We start from the raw sequence: 12,212 nt of genomic DNA, 5'->3' as shown, positions 1-12,212 counted from the left end.
TAAAAAATATACATATAAAAAAATTAGCCGGGCATGGTGGTGCATGCCTGTAGTCCCAGCTACTCGCGAGGCTGAGGCAGTAGGATTGCTTGAGCCCAGGAGTTTGAGGTTGCTGTGAGCTAGGCTGACGCCACGGCACTCTAGCCTGGGCAACAGAGTGAGACTTTGTCTCACAAAAAAAAAAAAAAAAAAAAAGAACCACCCTTTTGGGTTCCTCTCACAGAATTATTCAAGCCGCGGAGCCTTCAGCAGGCGGGTCTTATGCAGATGAGCGGCAGGTTTGGCTAGGAGGCGGGCGGCTCTATGCAGATGAGGGGGCGGTGCCTGCATGTTGATGATCTGGGCCCGCTGCCGACGCTGCTGGGAGCCTAGCGGGTCCCGCTGCGGTTCGGGCTGAAGTGGCATCCCTCTCCCGCGCCCCTTGTCCCTGGGTTCCTGCCTTCCGGAGACTGTCCTCGACCTTTACCCTCATCCATTTCCCCTGCCTTACTCCCTGCTCCATTGCCCCCGTAACTGAATATCTCCACTCCTGGCGCCCCCAGCGTTTCTCCCCTCCCGCGGCAAACCTCGCGACCTCCAACAGCCCGCCCCCGCGGCCCGATCTTGACTGGCAGATCTCGCCGCAGCCTCCCGGTCTTCCCGCTCTCCCGGGGCTCGCCCCACTACGCCGCCGGGGTGTCAGCCCTCGGGCTTCCCGGCTCCCTCCTCCCACCGCTTTGAAGCCCCCCTCCCCCGCCCTGGCCAGCCGGCATGCAGGTGTCTATCGCGTGTACCGAGCAGAACCTTCGCAGCCGGAGCAGTGAGGACCGTCTGTGTGGACCCCGGCCGGGCCCCGGGGGCGGTAATGGCGGGCCAGTCGGCGGGGGGCACGGGAATCCTCCGGGGGGTGGAGGGTCAGGCTCCAAGGCCCGAGCTGCACTGGTTCCCCGACCCCCAGCGCCTGCTGGGGCCCTCCGAGAGAGCACCGGCCGAGGCACTGGCATGAAATACAGGTATGGGGGCGGCCGGGCAGCCCGTCCCATCCGCTCCCCTTTCGGGTCCCCTGAGGCTTCCTGAGATGGCCACCAAGACCCTTTCAAACTTCACTGACAAGGTCCCGGTTCCTTCCATCTCTTCTTCCCTTCACCCGCACTCCTTTACTTTGTCCCTCTCTTGGTCTCCATCCATACCCCTGACTACGACAGAATCAAGTTTACCAAGGTTGACTGGGTCCTGTCAGACCGAGGGGATGCCCCTGACCTTCCCTGTTTACCCCTAGGAAGGCTGGGGATGCACAGATCTCCAAGCTGCACGGATCTCCAGGCTGTGTCCCCCTCCAATGGAGTGTCCTTGGGTTGGCCTCCTGGGGAGAGGAGGGAGGGAAATGGCTTCTCACTCTGGCCTGCTTGGGGTGCCTGACCCAGATACTCCCCCCACCTGCTCCAAGGGACCAGCCTCCTGTGACCTTTCTTGGGGGGAGGGGAGTGAAGCCTGTGGAAAGGATGGACCACAACTTTCATCTCCATGCTGAGGGGCAGGGTCTGGGTGGGGAAGGTGAACGGACTTTATCTCAAAGAACTGACTTTATCTCAGAGAACTGGGGGACCAGGGGCTCCTAGAATTCGCGGGAGGGGAGGGGAGGGGTCCTGCTTAGGAGTGAGCCAAAGTCACTGATCTGACCTGCTTTGTCACCTAAGGAATCTGATCCCCTTCGTGTGTGTGTGTGTGTGTGTGTGTGTGTGTGTGGTGGCCCTGATTGGGAAACTGAGCTGCCACCTGGATGGGAGGCATTAGGAGGAGGAGGGGGCTCACAGGTTCAGAGATAGTCTTCACAAGCCAATAGGAGCAGAGGGAGCAGAAAACGGGAAAAAGAGAACTAGGCTTTCCTGTGATACACTCTGCTACCCCCCAGGTCTCCTATTTGCCTTTGCTGGAGGCCCATCTGTCCATCTGCCCTGCCTAACCAGGGACCTTTGCCTGTGTGAGTGCCTGAATTTGACTTGGTTTACCTCTTCTATCCTAGTGTCTGCCCTTCAGCTCACAAACTCACCACAATTAGCTAGCCACACTCTTCCCAGCCCTCCCACTTCCACACATCCCAGAGATGACTCTAAACACAAACAAGACCCCACCTAGAAGAAAGACAAACCAGACAGCATATCTTCAACGTGACAGGAGAGAACAGAGGCACTGGACAGAGGAACAGTCATTCATTCGTTCACTTACTCTTTCAACAATATTCCTAGGGCCTCTGCTATGGGGCTAGCACTTGCTCAATCCCATAGGCCCACTGGGTCTAGTTTCTTTGAACTGAGATACCCTGAGGGCTTCTCAGTCTAGAAGGAGAGGAGCTGGGGGCTGATAATCTAGGTCTCTAATGAGGCTCCACCCCTTCCTGCTGCTTCTGTATCCTGTAGGAACCTGGGAAAGTCTGGTCTTCGGGTATCCTGTCTTGGCCTGGGTGAGTTAGAATGGGGATTAAGGGAAGGGGGCATTCTTTCATGGCCTGCCTCTTACAGCTCTCATGTACCTGGCTTCTCTCTTGCAGGTACCTGGGTCACATTTGGTTCTCAGATCTCAGATGAGGTATAAGTGATGGGATCTAGAAACAGGGTGGGGGAGGAGGAGGAAACCAGAAAAAGGGGAAATGGACCTGGATAGGGGTTTGGACAATAAGAATGGGGAATGAGGGATCTGAGGCTGGAGGTTGGGGAAAGGGAAGAGAATGTGGAAACCAGGGCTGAGGTTTGGTGGGTTAGAGTGCAGTGAAGGAGGTAAGTGAGGAGCAGTAGTGGATCAACTCTTTCTCTCACCTCCCTAGACAGCGGAGGATGTGCTGACAGTAGCCTATGAGCATGGTGTAAACCTGTTTGACACCGCTGAAGTGCATGCAGCAGGAAAGTAAGGACCGGCATCAAAGCGCTAAGTTCCATTTGGAAGGCTGAGAGAACATCAGGGCTTCTTGTTTTCCCTGTAAAGAACCCTGAGAATTCTGAGAACATCAAGTTCCAACCTTTCAGCCAATGGGCCCCCAAAGCATTATGGGAGTTGTAGTCCCAATATCAGTTCCTTTCTAGCTTAGAAGTCACTGGGCATACTGTGTAGTCACATTAAATAAAATCAACAAATATATCCTGGGCATTAGTTATGTGCAACTATGTGAGGATTACAAAGCTAAATTTTCAAACACACCGCCCCATCACACAATCATGACTTCACACTGGGAGCAATAAAAACCTAGGATGACCTACCCTTGCCTCTTCCACATCTGGCAAATACTTCTGCTCATCTTCAAGACTTGACCCAAATGTCCGCTCCTCCAAGAAGTGGGGGTGGAGGCCAGTCGGCAACCCAAATGGTTGAAGCCAGATAAGGCAGCAGCCTCCCTGGCTCTACACCATCTGTCCTTCTCCCCTTAATCCTATTCTGTTTTAATACCCACAATAGCACTTGGTACATAATTGATGCACAACAGATATTTGTTGAATGAATGAATAAATGAAAACTATATAGCTACATCCCTAGTTCCAAAAGCCCCTCTTATGTAGTCTAGGATGGGGCTGAAAGCCCAAATTGGCTCCTGGTTTATGTTCTATTTTATAAGAGAGGAAAAGGTGGGGAAGAGTAGAAGGAATTGATCCACCTTAGAGGGGTCAGTGCCTCTGCATTGTCTCTCTTTTAGGGCCGAAAGAACCCTAGGCAACATCCTCAAGAGCAAAGGTTGGAGGTGAGACTGTTTTGGGGGGTTGCTGGGGACATGATCATCCAAAAAATCCTTTTCTTGCTGGTTCTCCCATTTCTCCTTTCCCAGGAGATCAAGCTATGTCATCACCACCAAGATTTTTTGGGGAGGACAGTAAGTGGCTGCACCACTATGATTGGGGAGAAGACCTAAAAAGAATGTGTTCAAGTGTATGGGATGGGTGGGGATAGCTATCCTGCACCTGCTACCCCCACCTGCTACACCCTGCCTGTGAGGACCGTGCAATACCAGTTTCTCACCGCTCCAGGCCAGCCCTGGTCCCCTACCTTTATCACACTTTATCTTTGACTTACCTTTTCCTACAGGGCAGAAACTGAGCGAGGCTTGAGCCGCAAACACATCATTGAGGGTGAGAGTTAGGGGCTGGGAACCTGAAGTGGTGGGGGAGGGAAGCCAGAAGAATAGGGAATATTTTCTGAAGCTCTGAACTGGAGGCTTTGAATATGGACTTAGGTGGCCGTGGCAAAGGAATAAGGTCCAAATTCTTAGTAAACTGAAGCTGAGGTGCTTATTTTCCTTTCCCCACCCCAACTTCCAGGCTTGCAAGGATCCCTGGAACGCCTCCAGCTGGGATACGTGGACATCGTCTTTGCCAATCGTTCAGACCCCAACAGTCCTATGGAGGGTAAAAGCAGCACCCCCAAGCCTGACAGGTTTTCAACACTAAGCACTCCCTCAAACCCTCAGCAGGAAGCCAGCCCTTGCTCAGACGACCTGCCAAGTTCCACAGTGGAGGCTCAGATCTCATGATGTGGACAGGGAGGGAGGCAAAGAACAGATATAAACCTCTCTGACTCCACAGAGATGCCTGGGGTCTTAGTGGGGCAAGCAGAGGTCTGCAGATCTGGAGCCCTAGATTCCAGGGGTCTGACAGTGAGGCTCTCCCTCTCCTGTGTGCCTAGAGATTGTACGAGCCATGACCTATGTCATCAACCAGGGCCTGGCCCTATACTGGGGGACATCCCGATGGGGGGCTGCAGAAATCATGGTGAGTGTGACTCTACTTCCCCCTGTCCCACAACTGGTTCCCACTTTTCAAATGACTACTCCAAATCCCACTGGACTGGGGGGAAGGAGTGCTCTGACTCCCATCTCTTCCCCACCCCAACCCAGGAGGCCTACTCCATGGCCAGACAGTTCAATCTGATTCCTCCCGTGTGTGAACAAGCTGAGCACCACCTGTTTCAGAGGGAGAAGGTGGAGATGCAGCTGCCAGAGCTCTACCACAAGATTGGTTCGCAGACCCTCATCCCTAATTTTCCCTCAGCCTCATCTGTGGCCTAGGTCCCTTTGCCAACACCCAGTCTTCTTCCTCTTAGGTGTTGGTTCAGTCACCTGGTCCCCTCTGGCCTGTGGGCTCATTACTAGCAAGTATGATGGGCAAGTCCCAGATACCTGCCGGGCCGCCATCAAGGTGAGATCTGAGAACTCAGGATGACAGGACTGGGCTATCTGGGCTGCTCTGTGTGTGTGTGTGTGTGTGTGTGTGTGTGTGTGTGATGGTGGTGGAGGGGTCTTTTGCTGATTCTTCTTGGCTTCCAGGGCTACCAGTGGCTCAAGGACAAAGTGCAGAATGAGGATGGCAAGAAGCAACAAGCCAAAGTCATGGACCTTCTGCCCATCGCTCACCAGCTGGGCTGCACTGTGGCCCAGCTTGCTATTGGTGAGACACTGCCAGCCCTGGTTCCTGCAGGGCCCCTGTCTCCTCCAGAGATGTTCCCAAACCTGTCCGCAGACTGACTTGTCCCTAGGGAGGACCCTCTTCTTCAGAGACATCTCTGAAGTCTATGTGCTCACTATTCTCCATTGGTTCTCTTTTTTTGCTCCTCTGGCCTCAGCATGGTGTCTCCGCAGTGAGGGTGTCAGCTCGGTCTTGCTGGGGGTGTCCAGTGCAGAGCAGCTGATTGAACACCTGGGTGCTCTACAGGTGAGCTAAAGACTCAGAGGCTTAGCCTATCTCTGTCCCCTTCCTCAGGGGTCAAAGCCATGCGGTCCAACCCCAAATGGCCCTGTGAGGTCACCCACTACAAACTCCTCACTTTGCAGGTGAGAGGTCCCAGGGCCACAAAGCGAGGCAGGAGCACAGATGCGACTCTCCTTGCCACTGACCCCACTGTGATTTTTCCCAGGTCCTTGAACCCCATGCCCTTCTTCAGTGACCCCGCATGTACTGCCCTCTCCATCACCCCACTATCCTCCAGGTGCTGAGCCAGCTGACCCCGCAGACGGTGATGGAGATAGACGGGCTCCTGGGTAACAAGCCGCATTCCAAGAAATAGTCCATCGGGGGTGCAGGGACCCAACCCAGAGCCGCTGCACCTACCCCAAAACCGCTTCCGTGCAGCTGCCTCTCTCCCTCTCTGGATCCCTCCCCGCAGCGGCCAGAGCCAGGGTAGCCCCGCCCACTAACGAGTCCCAGCTTCGAGTAGCGATACGCATGAACAAAGCCATATCCTTCCGCAGTGGGGCTGGAGAGAGAGGGAAAGTAGTCTGCCCGCCACTTGCTGCGTCCTCTTGGCCTTGTATATCCTGGGCATGAGCTACTGGCCATCCACTCTCTGCCACTTGGTCTTGCTCCCTTCTCTCTTCCTCCAATTGCCGAGGCCCAGAGGAAAAAAAAACAACCCGGCTAATACAGGAAACATTCAGAGTACCTCAAAAGGGGCCCTCAAAATGTTATCAAGGGGAATAATTTAGTGAGTTGTGATGTCCTCTGGGGCACAGGAAACAGAGCTCTTATGTTATTCGGTACAAAGGAAGCCAGGCTGGTCCTGGCAGGAAGTAAATGATAACCTTTGGGAAACCAGGACTCTGCCTCCCAGCCCAGAGGTGGAGGACTTACAACTAGAACTAATGTAATACTTTGTTCTTGGGAGAGGGCAATAAGGGTGGGACTACAGTGACACAGCACTGACAAAGGTAGAGGGAAATTTGACAGCAGGTGTATGTGTGGCCTGGCAAAAGTGGCCAGGGTGGCCCTTGGAAAATAGAGTTGGGCTGTATTTTGCAGGAATTAGCGACAGCCTTTGGGTCATGGGCAGAGCCATGGGACTGATATAAAAAGGTCTAGGGATAGATTTTGAGCCTTGAGTGGGACTTCCTACCTGGCAGTGGAGGATTGGGTCTTCCTCTCAGCAATAACCCTAAAGCAATAATGATGGCCCCTCTTCTGTAATACTTCCCAGGGAACTGTAAATAAAATCTCAGTTGATCCTCACAGTGTCTGAAATTGCAGAGGGTTGGGAAGTTAGGGACAGTCTCAGGTGTCTGGCCCCTTTGCCCCCTGCCATTAGAAAGCTCCCAGCACTAGCCTTCTCTCCATTGCTCATTCACCTAGGTTACCTAGGCATTCGGTTCTGCTCTCAATAAGGACCCAGGCCCCAGGTACCCAAGGCTCCAGATTTCTTCCTTATTTCAGTCGCCACATTCCTTAGAAACCGGAGATCTGGCTTCATTGTTTTGTTCCTCCTCTTTCTACAAAGGACTCAGTGTCTGACACCCTTACCCTTGTTTTTTGTTTTTAAGTTACATTAGCCATACTTCTTGTCTCATTCTTCTCGTTTCCCTCCTGCCAGATACCCACACATATGCCAAGGAACTATCTGATTGGCTTTCTTATGGCTGAGTGGGAGAGACTGTTCCCAAGCTGAGGCTTTGCCATTTGGTGGGGAGTAAAGTGAAGGCCAGTCTATGGTTGAGGGGATACAGAGAGAAGGAAAGGAGTTATAAATTTAAAATAAAAAAAGAAAACAAGTGAAATATCAGGTGTGAGGGTAGCAGAAAAGCAGAATCAAATGAAGCTATGTGAGATATTACATCTATTCTTCCCCAGACAACTCTGATTTCCCTGGGACAGAAAGTGAGTTAAAAGTTACAGCCTTAATGATCACAAGGCAGAGTAGGATGAGCTCTGCCTTCCTTAAATACAACCTCACCATCTCCCTTCTACCGATCCTCATCCTACCCTGATCCTGAAGCTGGGAGAGCAGAGTAAAACCAATTTCCAAAAGATAAAAGTCAGCAGCATGCATTTCCTGGATTAGCAATCAACTAGATCAACTAATGAATACTTACATCCACCCCTATCATCTCCCACTCATTTTGGAAGACTGGAGGAAACAAAGAAGGAAAATGTATGACTAAACTATGATTAGTTATTCTGTAACAAACACTGAAGAATTTATCAACTCAAAATAGTATTCTCCTTAAATAGTTATCTTGGAGGGCTATGCACTTATTTTAATGATGCCTCCCCCATTGCTTAAAATATTTTATAATAAAAATTCTTAGAATTAATCTTCAGAGACAGTTTAGAAACCCCTTGTAAAAAAATCTTCATTGCCACACCTACTTTGTATATAAGCATTTGCCATATTTGTCACTCTCCTCATTCATTATTTATTTATTGAGGGCAACTATGGAATGGTACAGAATATAGTGGTGAACTAAACCAGACACAGAACAACCTCCATGCAGCTTGCTGATGGGAGAGACAATCACATAACTACCAAATACAAACTTCAGTTGTCCAAAGTCCAAAGGAAAGCACATGGGTTACCAGAGTCTATTATGGGTCTTTGACATGTGAAGCTGCACTGAGAGCTGAAGGATAAGTACGTGTTAATAAGGTGAAAGCGAGAGGGTTAGGGGAAGAGCATTTGCAAAGGCCCTATGGCAGAAAGGAACATGAAAGCCAAAGGTCCCCAAAGCCAGGGTGTCTAAAGAGAAATGGAAGCAGAATATGAGGCATGGATGAGTTCAGAACACACAGGGCCTTACAAGGCACCTTAGAATATTATCTTTATAGTAGGATAGTAGGAAACCCTCTATATCAGTTATCTATTGATATACAACAAATCACCCCCAAATTTAGTAGTTTGAAACAACTTTTTAAAACTTTATTATTTTTTTTTTCATGATTCTGTGGGTTGGCTGGGAATTCCCCTGCTGTTTTCACCTGGGCTCACTCATTCGACAGCACTTGGCTGGGCAGGAAAATCCAAGATGGCCTCACCAACATGTTTGGCAGTGAGAGCTGGCTATTGGCTAGGGCTCTTCTCTTCTCCATGTGGTCTCATCCTCCAGTGGTCTTAAACCTACTTCTTTACATAGTGGTCTTAAGAGGCAAAATGAACTAGGTTTAGTGATGGGCCGGTACAGAAAAGTGAGGGCAAGGAAAAGGTCAAAGATAATACCTAAGTCTCTGGAGTTGAGCAACCCTTGAGCGTTCCAAAGGACAAAGGCAGAAGCTGCAAGGCCTCTGAAGGATGAGGCTTCGGAACTCACATATCCCTTATGCCCTATCTACTGTCAAAGTTAGTTACGAGGCCAGCCCAGATTCAAGGGACAGGGAAAGAGACCACAATTCTTGATGGGAGAAGCAGCAAAGTTATGTTGCAAAGGAATTTGGGGCCATCAAACTACTATTACATTAAAAGGTTTTAAACATGAGTCGAAGGAGTGTGTGATAGGACATGATTCGGTTTGAGATTTGGAAAGATCACTGTAAACAACATAGAAGGAAGCCAGAGTGCCTGTGGAGATTGGTTAGGTCTGAGGCTCCTGCTGGGATCTAAGCAAGAAATAGCAGCAGCTTGGACTAGGGTGGTATGCTGGAGGTGGAGAGAAGTAGGTGCATTAGAGAGATATTTAAGAGGCAAAATGAACTAGGCTTAGAGATGGGCCGGTAAAGGAAGGTGAGGGCAAGGAAAGCGTCAAGGATAATACCTAAATCTCTGGAGTTGAGCAAAGGAAGGGGTAGGAAATACTGGAAGAAATGCTGGTATGGACAGAGAGACCATTAGTTTCTGTTCTTGAAAATAAATAACAAGAGCTGTGGAGCAGGCAACTGATATACAGATCTGGAGCTTAGGGGGGCCTTGGCTGTCAAACACTTTGGGAACATTTATATAATCAAATCTACCTTAAAAGATTAAGATTTACCACCAATTGAAGATATTAAAAGATCTGAGGAGCACCATTCCAAAGGGAAGTTCCAAAGAATTTTGAACTTTGACAGCATTACTAGAATAAGTAGACAGCTTCCCCCAAGTGATAATGAAGACAATACAACTCAAAAGTTCTAAAATGTTTGTGTACAAATAATGTTATACCTCCTCACAAAGATTACCCCCTAGGTCTTAATAATTTAGTTAAAAAACAAAACTAGCTCTACTCTGCCTTTTATAGCCAGTTAATGCCATGGGTGTAGAGAAGCCCATCTTGTACATACTGATCAAGATAGATGGATGTTGAAAATGTTGGGTACAGAGAAGTTAAAGTGAACACAATGCTGGGGACACAGGAAAATAATAGCTAATACAGTATTTACCTGGTGTTTACTATCTAGTAGGCATCGTTTTAAGCACCTTAAACATATAAACTCATTCAATTCTTACTATTATTGTCCACATTTTATGAAGAAACCAAAGCCAAAAGAAATTAAGTAACTTGCTCAAAGTGTCACAACTAGTATGTGGTGGAGGCTAGCATTTGAACTCAAGCCAGCTGGCTCTAGACGGTGTTATTACCCTCCACAACAGAACCTGGGCTGCAGGTCCAGGAGAGGAGGGTGAGGAGGTAGGTAGCTGGGTGTGGGTGTGGCACCATGAGGGAATGTGGGCTGTGAGTAGCATGTCCTGTTTACCTGTAGGGGAAGTCAGACCCCTGAGTCAGAACTCATGCTGGACTGCTTTGCTGGAGCCATCATAATGTGTGGGTGTCCAGGCCTGGATACTCTAGAAGGAAAGGATTCTCGGCATTCTTAAGGCCGTGGTCCTGGAATCTAGGTCCCTGGTTAGGCAGAGATGTCAGCTGGGAGTTAAGTAGTTTGGGGAGAATGAAATTTGGGAAGCTAGCCTTACAAGAACACAGAGAGGTCACGTAGAATAAGGAAAATTGTGGGCAGAATGAGTTACTGCCAGGGCAGCATCAACTCAAAAGGCCGAGGAGCCCACTAAAGGTTGGGTAGAATGGGCAGTGAACTGGCTCAGGAAGTCTGTTTGGGTGGGGTTGTGAAAGAGTATAAGCAAGTGAACAAACAGACCAAGGGGCTTTAGAGACCTGTGCTAGTGGCTGCAGGCTGGGGTGCAAGAAGGAACCTGGGGGTTGGCACACGGTAGAATTAAGGAGTGCTGGGCATTGTGCTGGGGTGTGAAGGAAGGCGTGACCACCAGAGCTCCAGTCCTAGCATAGCTGGGGCTACCTCCCCCACGCCTCCATAGCTGTCATTCCCAGCCTCGCACCTCCACCGCCCCCATGCGTGCCACAGCAGGGAGCGGCCCGACCACAGCGTGACGCCACGAAGGGCGGGACCTCACTATTAAAAGGGGCAAGAGGCCGCGGCGCCCGCCCCAGGACCAGACGCGGGCCACAGGAGGGTCCGCTCATTCTACCCACGAAGCCCGCAGCATGAGCGACGCCTTCGAGTCCGCGGCGGGCACGATGCAGCTCCTGGTGAGGGTGCCCTCTCTTCCGGAGCGGGGCGAGCTGGACTGCAACATCTGCTACCAACCCTTCAACCTCGGGGGCCGAGCGCCCCGCCGCCTGCCCGGGACAGCGCGTGCCCGCTGCGGCCACACACTCTGCACCGCCTGCCTGCGCGAGCTGGCGGCGCGCGGCGACGGCGGCGGGGCAGCCGCGCGCGTGGTGCGCCTGCGCCGCGTTGTCACGTGCCCCTTCTGTCGCGCGCCCTCCCCACTCCCGCGCGGTGGCGTCACGGAGATAGCTGTGGACCCGGACTTGTGGTCGCGATTGGAGGAAAAAGCGCGGGCCGAGTGCGAACGAGATGAGGCGGGGAGCCTGGCCAAGGAAAGCGGCGACGCTGACGGAGAGGAGGACGAGGATGGGGCGAAGAAGGGGGCGGGGCCTAGGAGCGCGGGGTGGCGTGCACTTCGGCGGCTCTGGTACAGGGTCCTGGTGCCCGCGCGCCGCTGGCGGCGTCCGCTGCCTTGCAACGGTGAGAGGCCGCCGGGGGAGGATGCTGGGGAGAACGCACTGAGGAACTCCGGGGTTTGGTTGCATGCTCTTGACCTTGCTGCCATTAACCTTTCTTCTCTCCCCCAGTGCTCTACTGTCCCGAGATCAAGGACATTGCCCATATGACCCGGTGCACGCTGTAATCGGGGAACCCGGAAGCTAAGGCCAAAGGAAGGTGGGAGCTGCAGCTTCGAAGCGTGCTTTAGTACTGGGGGCTGATGTCAAGAATATCGCCTCTGAGATCCTGGGATTGTCGCTTGATCGGGAGATGAGCTGAGAGCTGGAGGGAACGCCCCGGGAAGTGCTGATGCTGAGCAGGGGAGGCTCTTAGACGAACTCGCCCCCATCTACTAACTGTGCCAGCCTTACATTTTCAGGATGGAGCGGCCCAGGGATGATATAAACAAAGCCTACGTTACCGTGGGAAGCAGACAGACTGTTTTCTTAGCTGACTTTGGCTTTTGTCCAGGGTGGTTCTGGTGTGTGGGAGCAA

The 12,212-nt window shown here is 51.5% G+C and overlaps 2 protein-coding genes across 4 annotated transcripts; both read left to right on the top strand.

Moving 5' to 3' along the window:
* The first annotated feature begins 750 nt into the window (after nucleotides 1-750).
* Nucleotides 751-6,267, top strand: KCNAB3 (potassium voltage-gated channel subfamily A regulatory beta subunit 3). 3 transcript variants are annotated; one of them, XM_069483324.1, is made up of 15 exons: nucleotides 751-841; nucleotides 893-992; nucleotides 2,397-2,440; nucleotides 2,528-2,565; nucleotides 2,801-2,880; nucleotides 3,662-3,706; nucleotides 3,791-3,835; nucleotides 4,048-4,091; nucleotides 4,281-4,367; nucleotides 4,645-4,730; nucleotides 4,856-4,976; nucleotides 5,062-5,156; nucleotides 5,285-5,405; nucleotides 5,581-5,669; nucleotides 5,944-6,267. In XM_069483324.1, exons 1-15 carry the CDS (start codon nucleotides 751-753, stop codon nucleotides 6,019-6,021), a joined length of 1,164 nt encoding a protein of 387 aa, XP_069339425.1. In that variant the 3' UTR covers nucleotides 6,022-6,267. The 3 variants fall into 3 exon arrangements, with proteins under 3 accessions (XP_069339425.1, XP_069339426.1, XP_069339424.1); XM_069483325.1 differs by lacking the exon at nucleotides 4,281-4,367; XM_069483323.1 differs by having other exon boundaries at nucleotides 751-992.
* A 4,918-nt stretch (nucleotides 6,268-11,185) lies between these two features.
* On the top strand, nucleotides 11,186-11,862 carry RNF227 (ring finger protein 227). The gene is made up of 2 exons (XM_069483079.1): nucleotides 11,186-11,699; nucleotides 11,807-11,862. Exons 1-2 carry the CDS (start codon nucleotides 11,186-11,188, stop codon nucleotides 11,860-11,862), a joined length of 570 nt encoding a protein of 189 aa, XP_069339180.1.
* The last annotated feature ends 350 nt before the right edge of the window (nucleotides 11,863-12,212 follow it).

This window comes from Eulemur rufifrons, chromosome 9, assembly GCF_041146395.1.
Source record: "Eulemur rufifrons isolate Redbay chromosome 9, OSU_ERuf_1, whole genome shotgun sequence".
Lineage (NCBI taxonomy): Eukaryota > Metazoa > Chordata > Mammalia > Primates > Lemuridae > Eulemur > Eulemur rufifrons.
Note: the sequence above shows the minus strand (reverse complement) of the source record. Positions and strands in the feature narration are given on the sequence as shown.